Source organism: Sipha flava, unplaced genomic scaffold, assembly GCF_003268045.1.
Source record: "Sipha flava isolate LNK unplaced genomic scaffold, YSA_version1 174_pilon_pilon, whole genome shotgun sequence".
In the NCBI taxonomy this organism is placed as follows: domain Eukaryota; kingdom Metazoa; phylum Arthropoda; class Insecta; order Hemiptera; family Aphididae; genus Sipha; species Sipha flava.
Window position 1 is genome coordinate 1,123,062 of NW_020272000.1, and position 25,070 is coordinate 1,148,131.

At 26.8% G+C, this 25,070-nt stretch overlaps 2 protein-coding genes and 1 pseudogene across 2 annotated transcripts in view; all 3 read right to left on the reverse strand.

The window, feature by feature from the left end:
- Nucleotides 1-2,918, reverse strand: part of LOC112680126 (DNA polymerase epsilon subunit 3) — a 77,099-nt gene extending 74,181 nt beyond the window's left edge. The window contains exon 1 of the mRNA XM_025550128.1: nt 2,838-2,918. The gene's annotated coding sequence lies outside the window, so the exon portion shown is untranslated. The remainder of the gene's footprint in view (nt 1-2,837) is intronic.
- Nucleotides 2,919-3,045: 127 nt separating this feature from the next.
- On the reverse strand, nt 3,046-13,321 carry LOC112680147. Its single transcript, XM_025550156.1, has 6 exons — nt 13,303-13,321; nt 13,035-13,217; nt 12,806-12,983; nt 6,307-6,416; nt 4,632-4,906; nt 3,046-3,315 (listed from the first exon to the last, which is right to left on the reverse strand). The coding sequence occupies exons 1-6, from the start codon at nt 13,319-13,321 to the stop codon at nt 3,250-3,252; spliced, it is 831 nt and encodes a 276-aa protein (XP_025405941.1). The 3' UTR covers nt 3,046-3,249.
- Nucleotides 6,126-16,759, reverse strand: LOC112680125 (annotated as a pseudogene).
- Between the last annotated feature and the right edge of the window lie 8,311 nt (nt 16,760-25,070).

The window sequence follows — 25,070 nt, forward strand, 5'->3', positions numbered from 1 at the left end:
AAAAGTTGTAATCGAATAATATAATTAATTAATACAGAATTAAAAGTTTTCAATATAAATTTATTATGGAAGGATTTCTTAAAAAGTATATAAACTGAATAAATTAAAAAGTAAAATACATAATTTAAAATAATATATATTTATGAAAAGTGTGTTAGTGCCATCGTATTAATGATACATGTCTAGGCGTGGATCTAGAACTATAATTGGGAGAGGAGGGTAATTTTTTCAAAAGGACAAAACTATAGTACACAATTAAAAAAAATTAAAGTAAATTTTAATAAAAATTAATAAAAATTAGAACTTTATTAACTATTGATCATTTTTAAAATTAAATGACAAAATTTAATTTCCTTTGTCTTATGGCATATATTAATTTATAGAACATGAAGGACTTAATTCTTTTTTTTTTTGGGATATCATGGCTCTCATGCCTATACATACCTTTCAAGACTTGATTCGTCGATTCAAGGTTAATACTTATTTTAAGATAAAAACAAACTAGGTATTATGTTTCAGTGGAATATGCTTTTTGTAACGTTAAATCACAATTTAATCGTGGAAAACCTTCAAAATAGATTACTTATCATGCTCGAATACATTTTTTTTATACTTTTATTTATATCGACGTAATTTATAATAGAGGACATAATATTCTTTAAATTACGATCAGTGTTGAGCATTATTAAGATAAAATATCTAAATAAATTGTTTAAATAAATAATGAATTATCTTTTATCTTATCTAGAAAATAAACAAAATTAGTTATCTGATGAATTATCTTAGATAAATTTTTGAGTTATCTAACGCAGTTTATAAGATAAATAAACACCAGTATATTTATACAAAAAATTCGAAAAATCGAACTTGAAAGTTAAAAAGAAATGAATATTTAAAATTAATGAAAACTTTATTAATATTATTAATTCATTAACTTTATAAATAATTACTATTATTTTGAAATTTGTGTTACTGTAATATATGTTAAGTTATATTATTTAAATTGTGCCTATAAATATTATTATTAAGAATTGTTTATATATTTGATAAATATTATTCAATTTATACTTTCTAGTGACTCTTACAATATTTGATTTCTAAGAAAGAGAATTAAATAATACAGATAATAGTTGAATTAACTTTTTAATATTTTAACAATAAATATTACTCCATAATAAGTATTATATTTTATAGTATATTATATTATATATATTATATAATAAATTGTTTTATAAAATTATAATATACCTACAAAGAATTTATTTTTTTTTTTAAACTAAGTACTTATTATTTATTTCTTATTTCCTATACATAAATGTGCATAGTATAAATATTTGTTATTAATTATTTATATTGGAGAGGCATATTATATCAAAGTTAAGTCAATTTAAATTTAATTTTTAAGTATATATTTAAAAAAAAGTGTAATTTAATTAATAAAAAAAAATAAAAAATTTTATCTTTTTTTTTAACCAGATAAATAGTGATTTATCTTTAATCTTTATCTAGTTAAATGTTTAATTATCTTTGCATAACACTGATTATGATGCATTTAAAACTTTCATTTATTGGCGTATTATAAGAAGCTATTCATAGTAATTGTAACATAGTATTATATATATATATATATAGTATTCTAAATACAGTGCTCTGAAAACTTTTTTAACGTTCAACTACATTTTTTAAATTATTTAATTATTTTTTATAGGAAATGCTTTTATATTAAAATATTTTATCTTATATTTATTTATTATTTTATATTATATGATTTTTTTTTATTGTATATAATATAAAAGTAAAATAAAGTTAATATAAAGTGCAATTTTAATAAAAACACAGGTTAGCACATTTTTAGTTTATAAATTGGTCAATTTTTTCAGTTGCACCTTTTATACAAGTATACAAATACTAATAAATGTATTAGTATTATAAATATAAATTAATGCAGTATTAAAAGTTAATAATATCAATATAAATTGTGAGTAATATTCTTTATTATTAAGTTTTATAAAAAAAATGTTTCTACTTACTAAATTTAATATTTAAATTATCACAATATTACAATAATTGTAAATTTTTCAAATTATTTGAACTGATATAGTAGTTTACGACTTATATTTTTGTATATTATCAAATATATTATTCAGTTTATTCATAAATATTGAATTGAAAAAATAAATTATTTAATATTTGATTAATTATTTTTGCTAACGAAATATACTAAAAAAATAAATATTTTAAGTATATTTGGAATACTCTTTGTGAAGTATTTTAAGTATTAAGGGAATACTATCATCATAGTGTATTCGGAATATGTATTCGAAATAATTTTAAAAAGTATTTTACCTAAGTCTGGTAATTGGGTTTTCGAAGTAAATGGAAAATATAAATTTTGAATTATATCTAAATATTTATAGATATATGGTAAGTGTTATCATATTAGTATAAACTAAATTAAGGATAAATGATTCATAATAATTTGAATTGCTAATGAAATAAACATTTGTGTGGCGATTATAACTATAAATTAAATTGAATTAATAATAATTAATATAATATAACAATAACAATATTTAATAACCTTCATAAGACATCTTGTATCCATATCAATAAAAAAGAGAGAGAATAACTATTTATCATTATGCAGTGTAATGAATTATGCAGGTAATGTGTTGAAAATCTGTCAAAAATTATTTGAGACTATTAAAAAATATATAATTTCTGTCTAGATCATTGAAAATATATAAATATATTTGATGATGTGTCATCGTTAGTATTGACAGTAGTTGTAAGTAAAATATCACACGAAGAGTTATTGAAACAATTTTTATACTTACATATGAAATGCAACATCTAAAACCAGAATATATCTAAATTTAATGTAATATCCTATCTGTATCACTGACTAAAAAAAATTCTCATGTGCGGATGGAGTAAATACACTCGGCGTACTAAAAATGGAATTGTTTTCCGTAGAAAAATTAATAAATAACACGTAGTTTGAAAACTGATAATTATAATAATGATAAAAAAATTTTCCCTGCATCACATTATGATTGTATTATGCATTACCGGCACGCTCGTGTCCTGTTATACTAGTGTGTTTCTATATTTATATATGTTATATGATTATTTTTGGTATCTATGCAAGCTTGTGTACCTCTCAAATAACACAAAATTCGAATTTTTCAAACACTTGTCTATTTAAAACTTTGATTTGTTCATGGTTGCTGTAGGGGCGGCTTTTTATTAACAGGAGTGGTCGCTCCAGGTCCGAAAAAAAGGTGGGTATATGTATCTATCACGGTAAGTTATCTGAAATATGTACAATATATTGTAAATTATAATTTACAATTAATCTACATACTCATATAATAAACAACGAAATAATTACGTTTATGTATATGTGTTAGGTTATGTGATGAAAGTTTGGTAAAATAAATTTGGCAGGTGAATGAGTAGTTGTATGAAGTATGCTTTTTGAATTTTTGTAACTCAAACTGCCACTGGTAACTAATTCAAAACTATAAATAAATCAATAATGTTGTATATTGTTTTAACGGGTGGTTACGATGGCTCAATAATTCTATCTAAAATGCATTTGATTGAAAAAATATTTGATAAACGAGAAATCAAACTTACTTAGTTTCATGTAGTGGATGTGGATTTTGGTCTAATATAAAACAATAATATTATAATACCAAACATTAATTTATTAAAGGAAATTCAAATAATATTTCACTAATATGCATGTCAGAATACTTTTTTTAGTTATTTTTTTTTCTGATTCTTTTTTCAACTGTGTATTTCATAAATTGATTTTATGTTTTTCAGGTTGACAAAGAGAGGATCTTTAAATAAATGTTTTTACTATTTTTATTACATTTTCAATTACAATTATTATAATATTATTGATATAATAATATGTCTGGATTTTGTTGATTTGTTAAAAGTAAATCAGAGTTCATACACGGTCTAGCCATTAATAAAGCATTAATTTTAGGCTGTTTATTATAGTTATATGGTCGAATGGTATCACAAGCAAAGCAATCAAAAAATACCGACAGGAATAAACATTTAGAGGCCACTTGTTACACTCGTCTCGGTTCGACTACCGAAGTTAACAATAAGCTCTTCGCTTTTTCATATTTTTTTTAGTGTATAAAGGAAGTGGATCAGATAGGAGTGTAGATTTTTAAACGGGGAGGGGGGGTCGTACAAACCCTGCCGTTATCGTAAAATTAATAATTTTAAATAGTAGTAAATAGTTTTATTGATGTAAAAATGTTCGTATTAGAACTTGATACTGACGAAACCGTTTCAATAAAAAGAGTTTCATAAAATATTTTACTCTGACTTAAGCCGATTTAGTATTTGTTCACTCGAACTACGGAACTTAACTTAAAGCAATTAAAATAGAATTAGAAAATCGAGGACTTCCGATAGTTAAAGTTATTGGAGTAATAAAAAATTTTCAAAATAAATTAGACAATTTATTTTGTGAAATTGGAATTTCTGTCCATGAAAAATTTAAGAAAATGATTGAAAAGAATACCGGATTTAAATTTTACCTGATGTTGTGTTCCTATACATAATTGACAATAGTATTCAATATGCATTTAATTGCTTACCTGTTGTTGTTGACAGAATCGTGTGTAATATTTTTTGTTATGTATGATCCATTTTATTCGGCTTATAGAATGCTCTACAAAAAAAAAAAAACAAAAAGCAGCATTTAGAGATGAACTGTACTCAATCCATTGGTATTGATTAAACCATGCTTCACGAAATTTCCGTCCATTAACAACTGGATATAATATATTTTTTGACTTAAATGGGCCTTCCTTCAGAGCTAAAAATTTCATTGCATTCTCACATTCTTTCACTGGATCCCTATTTTCTGCATCTATAATTATTAAAATTATGTTGGAAAATTATAATTTTTTATTGATTTTAAGGAAAATGTTTTAAATTTTTAATATTATATAAAAATGTTTAATAAATAAAAATTATGTGGTGAACAAGTAAAAAATTAAATTATACCTAACAATTTGATTTATTGTAACATTTATAATTTATCTAGGTAAAATGGCACAATGCTATGTTATTAAGCAAAAGCAAACTAAACTAATGTACTAATTAATGTGTAATGATATGCGCCTAAGCATTCATATATTTTTAAAAAAAAATTGAATGTACAATTAAATAATTATAATAATCAGTAGGTACACATTAAATATAAGAATAAGTCATAAGTATTAAACATAAAATATGATACACACGTACTTACGTACGTAAGTACTTACACATACACGCGCAACACACAGGCGACTTTAAATATAAGGAGCAAAATTTTCAATTACAGGGGAGACGCGTTCTTGTTATCCTTTTGTATAGACGGTCAAAGGCGAGTGTAAAAGACTACGCAAATCGTCTATGCAGAAAGATATAATTAATTGTAAAACGTTCTGTAAAAGTTTAAAATAAGTGTATTAATGTGTGTATAAGTAATTTAAATAAAATTAATATAAGTGAGTTAAAAAAGAAAGTTATTGTCATTTTAAAATATAAATTGGTCACCTTATTCCATACCTTCCATACCTGAAGAGTCAACTACGGTTGTCAAGAGGCAGACCGCCACGATCATCGGAGAGGTAATATTAAAAATTTATAATATAATAAGTAATGATTTAAAAAAAAACAAATAAATACTTCACTCATAAATTAACATATAAATGCTTTAATTTTTAAATCATTACACATGTAAATGCATAATTTCATATTCAATAGATTATAACTAAAGAATACTTACTTGTAACTAATGTCTAATATAACATTAAGATTTTTAATATAAATATTAATATCAACACATGTACATTACACATTATTTATGAATACTTGAAGACAGAACACAGGAAGGTATATAGTTAAAATGTAAAAAAATGTATAATACAAGACAATTATTATAACAGTATTCATTGATATTTAAAGAAGAACACATCATAATGTCAATGAAATGTACTATAGTTAATTATTCATTAATTATTAAGTTAAATATATATATATATATATATATATATATATATTATACATTTAAATAATTGTTTTGATATATTATGATTTGGTTTTGATTGTTCTTTAAATTAAAATACATGGCTAGTGGCTACTTACATTAACTGATTAGAAAATAATATTTAACATAATTAAAAACACTGAATAAACTAAACGTTGATACAAATTTACTACACATAAATATAACAATATTAAACATACACATTGAGTAGTAAACTGTTTTTAGTGTCTTACCTTCTATAACATTTGGTGTTTGATTATGGACGTCAGTTTCTGCTGAATAATTTTCGACTTCTTCTATCACTAATGTTTGAATCTCACCAGAATTAAGTGTTAATTTAATTCTAAGAAATAAAAATAAATTATTCGTTTTAATTTATTTAAAAAGTTTATTAGATAATTTTCACTGATTTATGTCATGATTTTATTTAGTAAAATGCAACTTAAATTAATACAAAATAACATATAAATAACTTAACTGAACTAGGGAAATTTTTTTTGAAAAAAAATTTGTAATTTTTTGACATGGTCTTTTATTAGAAATCATTTTATTATTTTACTATCTTAAATAATACGTTATTAAGTTGAAGGTAGTTGGTGATAGGACGAATACGATGAATATTGAAAATGAAAAATGATATAAGATAAATAGGACACAACAAGTCATGTCATGTTATCATTTATAGTTGACAGTGATCATGAATTATAGGAAAACAAGCTTTCATTTTACCACGGAACTTAATAAATTAACGGAACACACTGGTTTTGTTTTTACCATAGAGTAATATTACTCTATGGTTTTTACTCGATAATTATGATAATAGATTCTATTATGATGTATTGCGATAGCATATCGCATTTTGGTAAATAACAATAAATAAATACATTTTGAGTGATCAATTCATTTTTTTTCTTTAGTTAATTTTCTTAAAATACTACATTTTTCATTTTTCTTGAAAGTAATTCTTACAATACTACAATGCCTTTTTGATAATAGTTTTCAAATACATATTTTTGTAAAATATTAAGGGGCATTGCCCTGTTAAATTTTTTGAGGGAAGGGCAGTTGCCCCCCCCCCCCCCCCCCCCCCATCCAGTTTACGCCTATGGTCTCAAGTAAGTTTTTAGTCTTTTTAATGTTGAGAACGTTTGCTCAGCTGTTATAGAGTAATAGAAGGTACTCTATTACATATATTATTATAGTACATACTCGTATTACTTTATGGTTGTATCCCGGATCATAATATAAGTACGAGGTGTGTATCCGTAATCTAATATGAATACGTGTATCCTTCTTGATTACGAAATAATAAAAAAATAGTTTTTATTTAAATTGTGCAGGCAAAAAAAAATTTAACCCACGGCCCATGGAAGGGAGGATCTATCCCCCATAACCCCCCATAGATTCACCTCTTGCAAGGCAGAACATTTTGAACGATTTAATCTACCATAGACTAAATCCGTTAATAAATCCTCTTGTGTATGGGTACCTTATTAGTGTTAAAGAGAAAAAGTCTTGTAATCGTTTTTTTCTGTTTTTCACATGATTTATATTTTTGTTTATCAGTTGCGAAAGTGTGGAGCCGTGATACTCGATTGAGCCATAGAGTAATTACTCTATGGATTGAGTACAGTCGTTATCAGCCGATCTTTTTGACGACCCGATTGAGCTCGGTAAAAAAAAATATTGTGTACAACGTTGTCAGAGTTTTTCTAGTATGTATTGAATTGTATGTAGATTACTAATAGAAAACTAACTATTAGTAAAAAAAAATTTCGCTATCGATACCACGGAAGTTTAAAATAACTTTGATAGATAGGAAACCAGAATTTTATCTACAACGATTGAACTGTTATTGTATGTATCTAAGCTGTAAATAATAGCCAGTAGGGATGGGCAAAATATTTTGAACATCGATGTTTCGATGTATTGATACATCGAAATTTTAAACATTGATAGTGTCGACATATCGGAATTTTAAAAAAATATCGATGTTTTTTCGATGATTTTTTTACAATTTCCTGATTAAATAATGAATTTAAAAGTTAAAATACTATTGTTATACTTAATTTTTCAATACATATTACTATAATAAACTGTTATAAAATTGATGATTTGATTTTTTTTTACTCGGGTATTGCCTTCTTTATATAAAATATTTACACAAATTAATATGATATGAAATACTTTAGTCTTAAATCTTAAAATACAGTTAAAACAATCATAATTAATTATAATATGATAATAACCAACGTGAAACTGTAAACCACGATTAAAGATGTCTTTAATCGTGGTCGCGGCTGAACGAATCAAAATGAACACTATGTTAAGGACATTGGTCACACTTACGAGTTACAACATATTTTACACATATTTTATCACGTATTACGTATTTTAAATTTTAATGCCCATTGCGAAACTCGATGGTCGAGTTGTTCGACGGAACACTTAACTCAGAAAACCTCGTGAAAAACTGTGAACTGACAAATTAATAACATAATTAAAAAAAAAAAAACATCGAAATAAAAACATCGATGTTATCTTCGATGTATCGTCGATAAAAAAACATCGAAGCAACATCAATGTATCGAACAAAAACACTGATGTTTTAAAAATATCGATGTTTTTTGTCCATTCCTAAGAGCCAGTCTTTTCTGTTTTCTCGTGTGCTCGTGTTGTATTCCTACATAACGTGTATTTTGCAAATTAAAATGGAAAATAATGAAATAAAAATTATTTTATCCGAGAGAGACAAAGATTTAGCTAATGTTAGAACTTTCAAGTATAGGTTTTTTGGGATAAGAAAAAATGATGAATTATTTAAATATTTTACAAAGCGAACAAAACGGCAACGTCAAACCTATTTTCGTGCTCAATCGTGTGGTTTTTGGGTTTTTTTTTGGTTCCTATTGTTTGATTGCAATCGTGCTCAATCAGGTTACGAAAAAGATTAATCGTGCGCAACCGGGTTCTATTCGTGTGGAGAGACCAGTTGAGTTTTATTTGTCGTTGGCTATCATAACTCCTGTAAATACATATATTTTCGTATTTTTGTTTTTGTGTATTTTTCTTTCTTTTGTTTAGCATTTTGTTGTTTCACCTTATCGCTAGTTACCATTTTTATTGCAAACGTTACTTTTATGTATTATTTCACTTTTTACCAATTTAGCCATCATCATCACCACCACCATCGTTGACTAATTAACTACACCGATTAGTTTATGGTATTTATATAATTTGATATTTATTTATTTTTTTATTGTTGTAACTAATATTTTGTATTACTTGCTAATCTGCCTTTGTTTACCAGCACATTTTGTGTCTCAATTACTATTATTTTTTTACTACTTTTTATTTAATACTAGTCTGTTAATGTATAACCATTTCATATACAGTCCACTTTACTTTTATACTACCTATATATATTTTACTCAATCAAATTTTAGCTTAATTTTAATCATTCATTAGGCACTATCTTGATAACCACAATTTCATAAGTTTTGATTTGATTTTAGAAAATTCAGTCTAATTGAGGATTTTTGTTTGCAATTTATGTTTAATTAAATTGTTGAACGTGTGTGGGAGAATAAAATGGAAATGCACCATTTAATTAAAACGTAAAAGAACGTCAAATCCGTAGGTGAATATATGATTTATATTATTTATTCACTATAAAGATAAAATTGTATAGGTTCTATATTTCTCATTACAACTAGGTGTCCGTATTGAAAAAAAATATGAAATTTAGACGGGACTAAATTTAATATTTTTTAAAAATGACTGCGTTTATTGTCATTGTAACGGTGATACTGATTTTTACCACAGATGCGTGTTAGAAAGAACATTATTTTTATACAACTTTAAACGATAATATATTTGCAATATTTTGTAATTTGTACAAATAATAAAATTAATTGTAGGACATGAGCATTTGTTATCAAGTATGCTTCTCAATTTTTTTTTTTGTCATGGGGCCCCCTAAATTTAATGTAAATCTATCGAGGCTCTCTTAATCAAATAGATTAATTATTGTTCCTTAATTATTTAATAAAATAATATGTACTATTTTACCCAAATAAATTATTAAAATGTATAATAAAAGAATGTTTTTTAATATAGTTTTTTTTTAAAAACTTCATAATAGTATTAAACATTAGACTTGTATAAATATAAATAAATTAAAGAGAAAAGAGTATGAATAAAATAAATATTTCATGGCTCTCCAATAATATAGCCATGACTCTTCGTTTGAGAAACACTGCCTTTCACTGCCACCACCTAGTTAACAAATTGTGTATTTCTAAGCGTTTAAAAATAATATTATGTACAATGTTTTTTTATTGACTCAAACAATTATAAGTATTCACTAAATATATACCAAGTATATACGTTTTTACGATATTAAGTGTACTTGTATTGTTTTTATTTATCGTGAGTTGTTATTGCAATTGAAAGGCCAAAGAAAACCATTTTCGTTTTTTGTCGAAATGGAAAAAACGTTTGATAAAAATATGTGTATATTCTTAAAACTTGTTAAATTGTAAAACTTAACTGATTTTAATCTATCTTGTATGAGTATTAAAAATAATATCACGTTTTTTTAATTTTTTTTTTTATTCATCTTATTTAAACAACTTCGGCAGCTATGGCTATTACTTAAATTTTTAATATCACGATTTGTACATGCCATGATTTATCAAATCAATCATATATTGAAAATTGCTATTAGCCAATAACTTTATTATACATAGTTACGGCTCAAATAAAAAAAATATAAAAAAGAAGTTGCTGGGAAGCTGCTTTTACGTACACCGGTTTCAATGGAGCGTGTCGAGTGTATACGTATCCGATCTATCCTTATCGCCTTCCTTTTTATTACCGTTTGTTTTGAAAAATCGTACGCGTGCTACCTTATCTTGGGTTCCTACTTAGCCGAGGACCCCTAGATAAAAATTTAACTGGACCGAAGATCGTTTTATTTTGTTATATAATGCTAGTGATGAAAAAAAATTATTTTTATGAAATCTTTAAATTGTATATAAGTACTTCTAATAATATAAATAAGAATTTTTTTTTTCAAAAAATACAACATACAGAGGTTTATTCTACACCATCACTTCAATCGTGTACACTTGAATAATCACTAAGTATACAATTAAATTTCTAGAGTAATTTTGAGAAACCTATCATTGTCGCTCGATTTTTATAGAAATTTTCAAATTCAGAACAAGCCCTTCTCCTAATACCAGCCACGGAGGACGTAATACAGTCGATCTTTTGACCACCTACTGGCTTATTGGGAACCACTGACCAAGACCGATTTTTTTCGACTTGGTTACACTCTGTATAATATACACGAAATACAAAGTATCAACAAGCCAACAGACTGTTTCACCATATCAATTAGTTATCAAGACCCGAATAGGTTGTTATCGTCGCCTCGCTCGGTCGTGGCGTACAGTATCCCATTCCTCAAACCCCGAATATGGTGTAAGTCTGAAATAAATTGCGCGTGCCAATCAAGTTAATTCTCTAGCTGTGATCGTGGTTAAAGAGAACGATTTATTGTGCCGCACGCGCGTATTGCATATAATAGACTAATGTTTAACAATCATGCGGAGACGTTATTATTTGCGCTGTCGGAATTCGATAGTTCCGGAATACTCTCGCACTTTATTGCGTCTGATTCTACCTATATCTTATGAAGGATCATCCGAAAAAATTAAAAAAAATCGTAACAATTCTCGTAGTAGTAATAAATGTTATGTAACATAAATATTCTGCTACTATAAACAGAATTTAAATATGCCATTAAAATCCCTAGGGTTAAAAATATCACGTCCTCAGATAAATATCCGTAAGATAAATGCGTAAACATTCCTGAAACGGAATTGTGTCTCGTCCAACATTATAATTGTGCCACTAATACTGAGATCGTATTAATTATTTTTTCACTAAATTATTGCCAAAATGATTAGAAGTCTCATAGTTTTAGCTCATGGACAATTTGGATTTCTAAAATGTGTTAAAAAGAGCACACGTTCAATGTCAGCGTTTGGTTATAGGAACGCATAACGAATGTTATACCCCCAGTGACGTGCACAGGAATTTGGTAAGGGGGGATGTCATAAATAATAATGTATTATTTTCAATCATTATTCTTTATTATTTTACAAAAAAAAAAAAAAAAAATGCAATCAAGGTGGAAATTCATTCTTCTGGTTTTTACACTAAATTCAACAATTATTTGTTCTGTAGATAATGGAATGTCTTGATGTATGTTTACCAATCCATTTAACCGTGACTGCCCAGTCGTATTTCTTATATACGTTTTTAAATATTTAAGATTAAAAAAAAGCCGATGGGTTTTTTCATCCCCCTCTGTGCATAACACTATATACCTCACAGGCATTAATTTTAAGACTTTGTATTCGTATAACCTTTATAGTTTTAATGACCTATAATATAGGGTTTATTTTCAATAATAAAATCGTATAGTTATATTACTTTACTTCTACAAGAGATATTTCAAATTTTCCCATTTTCCAGGATGACCCAATATTTTGGTCACCGTAAGATGCAGGCACCTTGTACAGAGCACTGCTGCCAAAGTGTCCGTGACCGTTAATTATAGATTTAGTTAGATTAAGTTTTTCATTAAATAAATAATCTATGACTTCATTATTATTATCTACAAATCTCCTTTTTTCTCCAGAACAATTTCTAACTAGCTTGATCATATGTGAAGGATCAGGTAAAATAACTATAGGTTGCAGGTTATTAATAGTAAAATTAGTTTTTAAATTATTAGTATAATATGAGCAGCCAAGACTTTTTGTCATATCAATATTGGAAGAACATCCATCAAAAGTAACACTCACAATAACAACACCAGTTTTAGTAACTAGGTCTAAACATTGAGTAAGTAGGTTAAATTTTTGTGTACTATTGAGATATTTACATAAAAAATATCCAACTGGATAAATCTCTAACCATCTTTCATTAATAGCTACAAGTATAAAAACAAGACATTCATTAGCTATATCTAATTGATCGCTATCTAACTCAGCACCAAAATTGACATATCCATGGTAATTACTATCATCCCATTCAACATGTTTACGGATTGCTATTTCATCTAATACTAATATACAATATATGGTGTTGTCAGTATTTTTGCATTTAAATGTTAAAGTGTCTAAAGATTCATTAGTAAAGCCAGGACTAGCATCTGTTTTTGTATACCATTTACTTAATGTTCTTGGATGTGGTAAAATTATATTAAATTCTTTATGGACGAAATCATAAGCTTTACCAGAGTGAAAATGAAGCAAAAGAGCAAAGTGTCTTAATTCTATTGAATATACTTGCGTGGAAGCTTTTTACCTAAATTTTTTTTAGCCAAACTACTAATTAAATTAATTAAATAATTATTTTTACCGAATCAGTCAGATAAAAGGTCAGCATTATCATGATGTAAAATATTATTGTCTTTTAAGGACGCAATCACACTCTTAAGCAAGCATATTGACTTTTGTTGGCGGTGAACTTTTTGATTTAAATACTTTATTTTTTTATTTTTTATACTGAGCTGTTGAGAATAATTTTTCGCTTTAATTTTAATCGTCCTGGTAAGTCTTTAAGAGCAGACTGACATATATTATTGACATTCTTCATTATTGGTATCTAGAAAAACAGTGTAATAAATAAAAATAATTTGTTCCTGTTTATATTGATAAACATACTACTTCATTTGGTTTTTTTAATACAAAAGTATCACTAAAGTGGACATCTTTTGTTTCAAGATTAAAATTAATTTGCTCAACACCTTCCACACTTAATCCTACATCTGTTACCTATATTATAAACAATAATTGTAAATAAAATAAAAGAAAAAACTTAAAAAAATATTACCTTTATATATCGTGCAGTAGAAGAATCAATTGATTGATTGCACTGAACTACTGGCACCAGAACTTCTGGATTCAATGTCTTAGCCTGAAATATATTATAATATTAATTAACTACAAAATATGTGATTGTGTTTATGTACACTTTTAACTCTTTGTATAAATATTGTTGGAATGGATTTTTTTTTAACTGTACACTACGACAAAAATGATCAAAACAGTCCTTTGTAAAATGAGCAAAACACACTACACTTCTTGGCTTTACTTCTGATGAACATTGTTTAACAAATTCCATCCAAGCTGCCAATGTTTGATTATCTTTTAGGAATTTAATTATTTTATGAAAAAATTCAAGTTTTTAATTGTATGGTTTTAAATTAAATATTTGTGTATAATATATAATTACATAACATTGTAATTTAATATCATTCAAAAACTTTTTTAAACATTGTGTAAAAATTACAATTTATAAATGTACATAATTAACTTAGGTACCTACTTATGAAATGTTAATCCATTGTTTTTTGCTTTGGCTACTTGCCATCTTCCACAAAAACAACAGCTTGGCATTTTAATTTATATTTTGTATACAGATTATGACTAATAAGCACTTTAATCGTGGTGATGAGGATAATAATAAATAATAATATCATAAAATAAAATTATGAAAAATAAAAATTCAAACAGAATTTGTCGTAAAACTAAACGGAAATTATTATCATTGAATTTGTTGTTATGAAAACAACGCCAGCTAGTGGTAAAGTTTGTCGTAAGCGGTGTTTGTGTGATAACAATTGCTGCAATAATCCTTATACGCCGTTATATGTTGTGCCCTCTCTATATTATTATTACTCTGAAGTTCAAACACGACGCACACAACACAACAACAAAAACGAAAAGCGGAACCGGATCGTGAACGACATGAACGACTATGGCGCAGCCCGTGGCGAAAATAGCAATCCTGGGGTGAGCGTGGCGCTCCAGTGTGTAAATATATAGCGCGAAATTCAAATATGAAATCTGTACCATACATGAATGGTATTATAATTGATAATTTCATTAAAAAAGTATCATTTAGTGGTTTTATTTGTGATAGTCCAGCTAAAGCATTTGTCTTACAGGCCACTCAGAATTTTCATCTTTTACTTGTTGTATTCAAGTTGGAGAATATTATAAAAATCGTGTTTGTTATCCATATTGTAATAATACTACTCAAAGAACATATGAATCATATAAAAATAGAATATATCATCATAATGGAGATATGTTATCTAAGCTTATTGAATTATCAAGTATAGATATTGTAAATATGTTTTCACTTAAATATATGCATCTTGTGGCACTTGGGGTTATAAAAAAACTTATTTTACTTTGATTGCATACTGAGACAGTACATACACGCATTTCCAGTCGTAGTATTAATATATTAAATGCTTCATTACTGAACATTAATTCAACTATAACTATTGATTTTCCTAGAAAACAAGAATAATAAATGATTTTGAAAGATATAAAGCAAGTGAGTTAAGATTTTTATGTTGATTTTTTTTGGGCCAATTGTTCCTAAAGACATTATAAATGAAAATGCATGTACAAATTTTATGGCATTGTATGTCGCAATGATAAAATTGCTTAATCCTGATTATGGTTGTTATTTGAACTATAATTCTTAGTTTATATATACTATAGAATAACTTCATTATTTCGTTAGGACATTAGAAGAAATATATGGCCGACAGTACATTTCACAAAATGTTCATGGACTTCTTCATTTATCTGATGACTATGTTAATTTTGTATCTCTCGATAATTGTACCACATTCCCCTTTAAAAAATTCATGAAAGTTATATAAAATAAAGTCAGAAAGCATGACAAACTACTAGAATGATTAATTAATAAATATAAAGAAATGTATGACCTGCCTACAGTTAATTCCACAGTTATTCTTGATATAATTCCAATTATCTCCAAACGAGATAAAAATGGTACATTGGTTGACCATATTAAAGGTTTAAGAAAATTATCTTTAATTTATTTAAAATTAGTATTTCAGTTCTTAAAGATAGTTATATATTAACCATTAATGGACGAACTTTTCAATGTTTAAATATTGCCAAACTTGATAACAACAGTTGATTTTGCGCCGCATCCGCTCCTACGAGGACGGCGGTTGTCGGACGTGACTCGCGGGGTGTTGGAATAAGGTTACCCTTGTTTAACAATAATAACACATAACAATAAGATTTATGATTGCTAAAATGTACATATATTATATTAAGAAAAAATTATGCGCCCTTACGTATTCAAAAGGAAATAAATACATAAACCTGCGCCGCAGACGCGCTAGGCAATATAAATAATAATAATAATAAAAATCTTTCGCATCAGCGTGATAATAATTTACCGTGTGGTAGCCCCAGACCATGCGGTTTCACCCACGCGACCGTGTGAATACACGTGCGACGGACCGGAGAATACCGGAAGTCTTCTAAAAATATGTCGCAGAAACACCGGCTCCAATTGAAACCGCTCGTTCGGACTCAGGGCGTCCGTGACAGCGTTGAAAGATGGCGAGTGACGGCAACGTGATTGTCCAACGGGCGTAAAAGTGATGGAATTGACAAATTGTCGATGATGGAAACACGCTCGAGAAAAGCCCAGACGACTCGGCAAAATGATACTAACAAGTTTTCGGGCGTGACGAAGACGGCACTGACTCACACAGCAACGTCCCGAAAGCGTCGTGTCATCGGCGACGCATACGCGCAAAGTGAAGTCCACACCTTTTGTGCGATGGAAAAAACGGCGAGCGAAAAAACCCACCACCGAAGCGGCCGTTGACCGAACCGGTTTTCTTGTGACTGGCCGGTGGGAGAGGGCGCGCCACGAAACTTCTCGAAACTTCGAGAAGCTTATAGCGCAAATGACACGCGTTTGGCACGCATTTTCAAATTAATGGCGAGCCCGAACTACAGTATTAAATTGATTGGAAAAACTTGAAAGGAAAATTGCCTTGTATGATAGGCCACTTGATTCTAAAATATTTATATGTACAATGTAAATATTTTTAATTCAAAGCTAAGAATCTGGGACTATACAGAAATAAAAAAAAAAATATTATGTCGATAAATCGTGGTGGTATGTTAGTGGCATGTTATATTATGCATACTTAAATTCTATTATTTTACATATTAATATTTTATAGCTATAAAAATATTGTTAATGTATTTATATTATTTTTAAATTACCTTTAAGTAGATTAATTTTTCACTAATTTATTAAAAATAATATAAATTAGTTATTTTTATTCAATTAATAGTATTAAGTACAATCAATTTATATAATTTAATAAAAAGCTATTTATTGTAGGTACCTTGCCCTGGCACCACAATGTTGAAATATCCATAATTTTTTTTTGCGACATTAATTGTACCATAATTTGTACCAATTTGTACCACTCATTTCAGAATTTGTATCAACGAATTTCCGACGGAAAAATCGATTTCTCTCTACGGGTGCCAGGGATACGTTTTCCAGGGAAAATTAGATATTATACTTTTTTATATCGTATTATTTGAGTGTATATATATATTTTGTTATAGAAATAGTCCAGTAGACATTTATATACATATATATATATATATATTAGGGTGGTCCTTATTTATGAACTTCATTAATGTTATGTCATGGGCTCGAAATTTTGTTTGGTATATTGACAAGATAATTTTGGTAAAATTTGAATTTGATAAGTCAACCCCTTCACGTGCCTCAAAGGGGTTAAAGTTGTATGCTAAGGGGGTGAATTATACATTTTCACCTGTAATGTCTTTAATTCTAAATTTAGACCATATATGTATAGGACTATTTTTATAGTAATGAATATTTACTACAAAAAAGGTATCTTGTAAATTTTTTGTAAAATTAATACTTTTTCGTAAAATTAAGAAAAACCAGTCAAAGTCAATATTTTTGGAAAATGGTTCGTTTTTTAGTTATTTATCTGTATTTCCTTAGATTTTATAGCTACACAAAAATTGTAAATTAGCAATATTTTTCCACACAATATTATCTATGAATAAGAAGTTTTTATTTTTTTTTGGTACATTAACCCTTTTGTAAATAATAAAGAAAAACCTTAAAAATATAGGTTTTTACAACTTTTTATTTATTAAAATATGTTAATTTTTTAAATATTGTATTCATGTTACACAATATATTAATCAAATTTAATTTTAAGTTTATTCATTAAATATTAAAAAATAATATTAATGATGTATTATTAATAGGCATAAGTTTTCTTTAAAATCTCACGCCTAAACCCTGGATATTGTTGGCGATATTCTTGAACAACCTAAAAAAGTTACATGTATTTATATTATTTGATAAAGGTAAAATATCACAAGATTATATAAATATTTCATACTTGTAAAATAAATTGTTTTTGATCTTCATTTTTAGTGAATTTTTCATTATATTTCTCCATCAATTTTATCCCACGTTCAGCTGTATCGTTAAGGGGCATTCGACCATAACTCGTAATTTTTTTGAATATAATACATTGATTTATTTAAAAAATGTAATGTATGGGTATAAATAATTAAGAATATAAATTACTAGTCTATCATTATAATAGGAACATGAGCTGTAGGTAATGAACTGTAAATTATTTTTAAGTTTGTATTGAAGAAAAAATAGTTTCGCGAGAGGCCCCACGGCCTCAACTCAATACGCTCTTGCTTATTATAGTATCGAAAGAAATTATATACCTATTATAATTATGTTTATTAACAAAATATTTAATTCATTAATTATTGTGTTAATTAGATAAGTATTTCAAATTATATAGGTCGTAGTTCATTTTTTAAACGAAGATTGCGTAGAACATTCATACATGTGTTGATATTGTTTAAGTGAGGAAAAATATTATTGCTTACAAAATGTACATAGAAAAGAAAAACACGAGTTCAAATGTATCATTTTTAAACATTACTTACTATAGAATAAGATATCTAATTTTAATTATTTTTTTAATTATAATGTGTTATTTCAATTGAAACTGAATTTTTTAAATAAAATTTATAATTAGATCATCTAATATTTTCTATATAGTTATAGAGTAGTTAGTCAAAAATAATTTATAAATAATTGATATTTATAATAATTTTATTTTATTTATATGTTTATTTCTTTTTTTTTTTTTTTTAGTTGTCAATTTGATATAATAAAATAATACAAATCAAAATAAACAAAACAAACTGAAAACAACAAATAAAAAAACAATGTATTTTATTATTTATCGCAATAACGGTATATTTTGACAAATTTACCCTTGTTGGTTTGGTGTCAAATCAACTCGGCTGAGTATGATCAAATGTTTCAAATTGTTGCCGCAATTGGGGTGACAGATAGTTTTCAATCATCATGGACGGTATAATATAGCTAAGATTAAATTCAAGTAGCGAGTAGCAGGGGCGCCATTTGGGGGGGGGGGGGGGGCAATATGTTTACTCGCACTTCCTGAATTTTTTTCATCTTCAATTATTGGCCTAGGCGTCACTGGTACATGGCCTTGCCACTTTGGCCTTCAGTTTTCTAATCTTTAATGTTGTGTATGCACTGTGGCCAAGGGTGTATTTGAGTTGAGGCCATGGGGGGGAGGGGTGAAACGAATTTTTGTTCAATACAAACTTAAAATAATTTACAGTTCATTATAGGGGCGTACCCAAAGGGGGTTTCAGGTCTGGACCCCCCCATTGAAATTTCTACATACTCAATGGCTTAATAGTAAATAGTATATGGGTAAAGTAATTTAATTTTCCATTATTTTCAATATATAAAGTTTATACATTATGTAATATACCAATAATGTATAAACCATGTTTAATTTATACTGCTTTTTAATATTATTTATTATTGTAAATTAAATAATGTATTTTTTTTTAACATTTTACTACCAAATAAAAATTGATTTCAAATTATAGTATCTACGTATTATAGTAAACCTTTGTGCAGAATATGTGTGATGTGTGTATAACTATTGTATGACTATTACTATAGTTATTAACAGTTGGTATTGAATTAAATTATAATTATAATTAGAGACCAAATGAAATAAAAATGTTGGACTCCCCCATAAAAAATTCCTGGGTATGCCCCTGGTTCATTATCTACAGCTCATGTTCCTGTTGCTCATTCGAGTAAATAAAAATACAAGTACCAAATTAAATTTAATATTTAATTAATAAATATATTTAAACAGTGCCGGATTAAACATTTGCGGGCCCCTAGGCAATTAAAATTTTGGGCCCTACAAAATTATTTTTTACATACATCTTTAATATTACAATCCGATAATTAAAATAAATAGCTTTAATAATAACTAACTACTATTAATAAATAAAATCATGCTTATTAAATTTTTTTATTTGCAAAAAAAATGAATGAATAATTATATTATTTCTATTTTTTTTCAAAAATAATTTTGTTATTATTACTGCATATAACACCAACAATTTAATATTGATTATATTTCATAATGACTTTTTTCCTGTAGGGGTTAGTCACAGGGCCTCTTAAATGGTGAGGTCCTAAGGTGGGCGCCTACTCTGCCTAATGGGTAATTTGTAACACTGTATTTAAAACCTACTGGTAAGTAGTCAAATAACAAATTCCAAATTTCTTTTTTTAATTTTGGCAAATTTGTTAATTGTTTCATCAATGGATACAATAATATTTTTATGCACATGCAGCAAAGCCAAACCTGTTAGTCTATGCTGGTCTATTCTTAATCTTAATTATATTTTCAATTTACGAAAATATATTTTTGGTCAATATTTGCAAGTTAAAGAATACGGAAACAAATATTGTTAGTTATTATGATTATTATTTGGGTTAGGGACTTCTAGCTCTATAAAATATACAAATATGCATGCATTTGTCATAAAAAAATGACTAAATACCTATGTACAACAAAATGTACCAGATATTATGTTGTAAAAAAAAAAATAGGCGAGTAAAATTATTAAGGACTTATATAGCTTTAATAAATACAAAAATATACAATATGCACCAAAAAACGATTAACTAGTAAATATGTAGAAAAAAAGTGTTATTTTAAATTACTTTATATTATCTGATAAATACCTCAGTTACGGTTGTAAATGTCTATAACCGTAGAAATATCCGTGGAAGATAATACCACTAATCGTTCCACAACCAAAAATGTTATGATATATGAAGATAAACAAAAATTGATATCTATGATCAAATTGACATATTATTGAATTTATTATCATACTATAATGATAGACTAGTAATTTATATTCTTAATTATTTATACATTACATTTTTTAAATAAATCAATGTATTATATCCAAAAAAAAATACGAGCCATGGGGGTTGGCCGAATGCCTTCTTCGCCCCCCCCCCCTCAAATACGCCCTTGACCGCGGCTGATCAGTAATCACTGCTAATCATAAATGTTGGCCTGATGGTGGGAAAAAATTGGCCTCTTTAATTACTTGTACACCCTGAAAAAAAACTAAAATGGCGCCCCTGGCAAGTAGAAACCTGGAGTTATTGTTTTCAAATATTAAATGATTAACCATAGGTTGAGATTTTTAAACTGAATTAAGAATAATCATCAATCACTAGGTTTGTCCATCACCGTTTCCTTTGTCACCAATGTCCAATTCATTCGACCTAAACCATTTATCTTTGTAAGAAATACTAATTGCTCGATATTTTTGGGGTATAATTTCAGACGAACCATTGTGTTAATGATATATTGTTTTATTGAAATCTTATAGTTAAGTCATTAATTATTATTTGATATTTATATAGTGTTTGTACATTTACTATATATCGCGTGTCATTATTTACCAGATACTGTTTAAGATGTGTTTACATTGCATTGTATTTGATTAAACTATTGCTTCATCTTATATTAATCATATTGGTTACGCTTCGTTTTGTACAAAAGCAATTATACGGAGAATCCAGGAGTTCGGTATATTTGCAGGTTATGTTTTTACTCAAGTATTTATTTATTTTAAGAATTATTGAAGAAGAAAATAATTTCCCGAATAATTTTTGGGGTACATTAAAATAAATAATATGAAATAAATGGAAAAATAATAATCGATTCGTTATTGTTTTCTACATAGTGTTTGGTAAGGAAGTGTGCTTTGAGATGATTTTTTTTATCAATTTTCCATTTAGACGTTTTACTTTTCATGTTGAACTTTTTAATAATCATAAACAGTTTATTCGTTATTTAATTTATGTACATAACAATAACCAGGAAATTATTTTCTGCTCAAACAACAAATAAAAAAATTATGATTTATTCTTGAAAATATAAATTATTAAAGAAATTTAAATAAGAGTGATGGTAATTTAACATTTTAATGTTTTGCATAATAAAAGAAAGAATGTTTGACCTTCAACATTTTACTGATAATATCTATTTTCATATAATTTTAAATGGTATGTAATATAAGTATACTATATACTATATTTTAGTACCCAGTGACTATGGGTTACGATCATTATAATAATATAACGTGATCATTAGTATCTTTCATTTAACATATGGGTTAGGTTAAAACCCTTTATGTGTTAGTGGCATAAATAAAAACCACTTTTTTTTGCACTGTAGATAAGCAAAATTATTTTTATGGTTAAGATATAAACTAGACTGAGGCATGTATGGAACCCACTTGTAAAATTACCATAGATGGGCAGAACTATTTGTTTTTATAGCATCAAATCAACTATAGTTATAGCTATACCTACTACTATTCTCATACTTATTTCTAACAATCTACTTCAACATTAAAAAAAAAACTTTCCCATTTCAATTCATCTTTATAAGTGAAAATCCACAATTAAAGTATCATCAATGGATGCAGGGGCGTCATTTGGGGGGGGGGGGGACAGACTGGCAAATGCCCCACTCTAAGAAATTTTAAAAAGTCGGCAATTCTTTGTCCGATGATCAAATGCTAAAATCGGTAAATAGTAAATTTTTATTTACTATTTTATACTCAGAGATCAGATAATATTCTCTTTTAAATACACGTTCACGGTTTATTAAAAGTTGGGACACACTGGCTCCTCCCCGGTTTATGACAATCGTTATTACGTGAACCTTATAAACTTTGTTTTTTGGTATATTATATATTTCTACATATGTGATTTTTATAACACAGTTTTCGCGATATCGATACTATAAAAATTGAGCTAATAATCTATAAAAAAAACCGTTAAAATCGTTCCTATTCACCTCAAACTCCGTGTAGCAAGTTTGGGCATTTTTTACCTGTTTAGTATTCAAAATCCACACAACGTTTGGGCACTCTATATCCATAAAAAGATAACACATTTGGGCACTAAAATGTAAATCGTATATACCTTTGTTTAAAAAGTATATAAAATATGTACATACATGCATAATATATATAAATATACATATATAGCAAAATAATATAGGTAACAAGTTTTATAAAGTGTAAGTTACTATTTATTTTGTAAAATAATCAAAATAATAAGTACAAATAAAATAAATAATAATGTAGCTACAAAGTGTTATAAAATACTTAAGTTATTTATACTCGTATCAAATAAAAATATTAATATTATAATAATCAAAATAATGAAGGTATCAAGTTTTAGAAAAAAAAATAATATATTATGTAATTATAATATTTATATTTAGTATATTTAGTATTTATATTTAGTAAGATTTTGGATTATGAAATCTGAAATCCGGATTTTTGAATTTAAAAATATGAGATTTGGTTTTATTATTGCAAATTTCTGTATTCTAATCATACAACTTTTATTGCTCCACTTTTTAGTCGATATTTTAATTCTCAGATAAGATGATGGTGATCTAAATAAGATATTTTAATAATTGGTAAACACTTCAAGTCTTACGTTCCATTATTTTTGAAGATACAACTAATAATAACTAAAATTTATTTTATAATATTCGACTTATATATTTAATATTACACAAAAAACTTGTATATGAGATTCTTAATTAGTTTAGGTCAAAATATCATTTAATTTTGAGAATGTTTAATTATTTTGTGTTGACTATAAATAGTTCTTGAAAAAAATACTAATTTAATGTTTTCAAATCCAAAATACGGATTCAATGCAAAATCCGGATTTCGGAATTCGAACTTCAAAAAATCTTGATTTTTCCCATCACTACGGCATATACACATCAGCAGATTTTCGATTTTCGGCGTATACATAATGTAAAATAATATTTTACGGGTATACGCTACTAAAATAACTCGAAAACAATAAAACTAATAATAATTTAATAGTTCAGTGGAAAAAATCGGTATAAACTATGAAATTGATTGAAATATTTAGCTGTTGAAGATTACAGTGTACGTTGTGTTCAATGTATTTTGTTAACTGTAGTAAATAACATTGAATAAAATAGTATAGATTGTGAACATTCAGTCCATGGTTCTTAAATCTGCATCATGCAATTTATAATGCGCCGCAAATATATATCTTGTGGTGTTTTATTTTATAGTCTTAATAGAATTTATAAACATGTAATTACAAAGGATTAATTACATTTTTTCGAACGTATCGAGAGAAAACAATTGTCGAGCGAAGCTAGAAAATTTATTTTAGGATTAATATCCATATTTTTTTAGTGCGTTTACCCACAAATATATTTACTAATACACCACTGGTTAAAGGTAATATATATATAATATAATATTTAAAATATGTAATGTATTTTACATAGTATTGATAGCTAAATACTACATTTGAAAACGTTTCAAATTTTACACTAATTTAAATAACGCAAAACCCTAAATTGTTAATAACGTTTTAATTGTCAATAACGGTAAACGGAAAGTTTGTTAAACGTTTAAATTTTTATATCGTTTAAATGTTTAAATTGAATATCCTTAAACGCTCAATTGCTTATAACTAGGGACCAGATTTATATGCAAATGCATATATGTATAGGAATAAGCTTTTTGAAATCTGACGAGCATTGTTCCCGATTTAGATATTTCTTATTAAAATAACACTAATTTAATTTTGC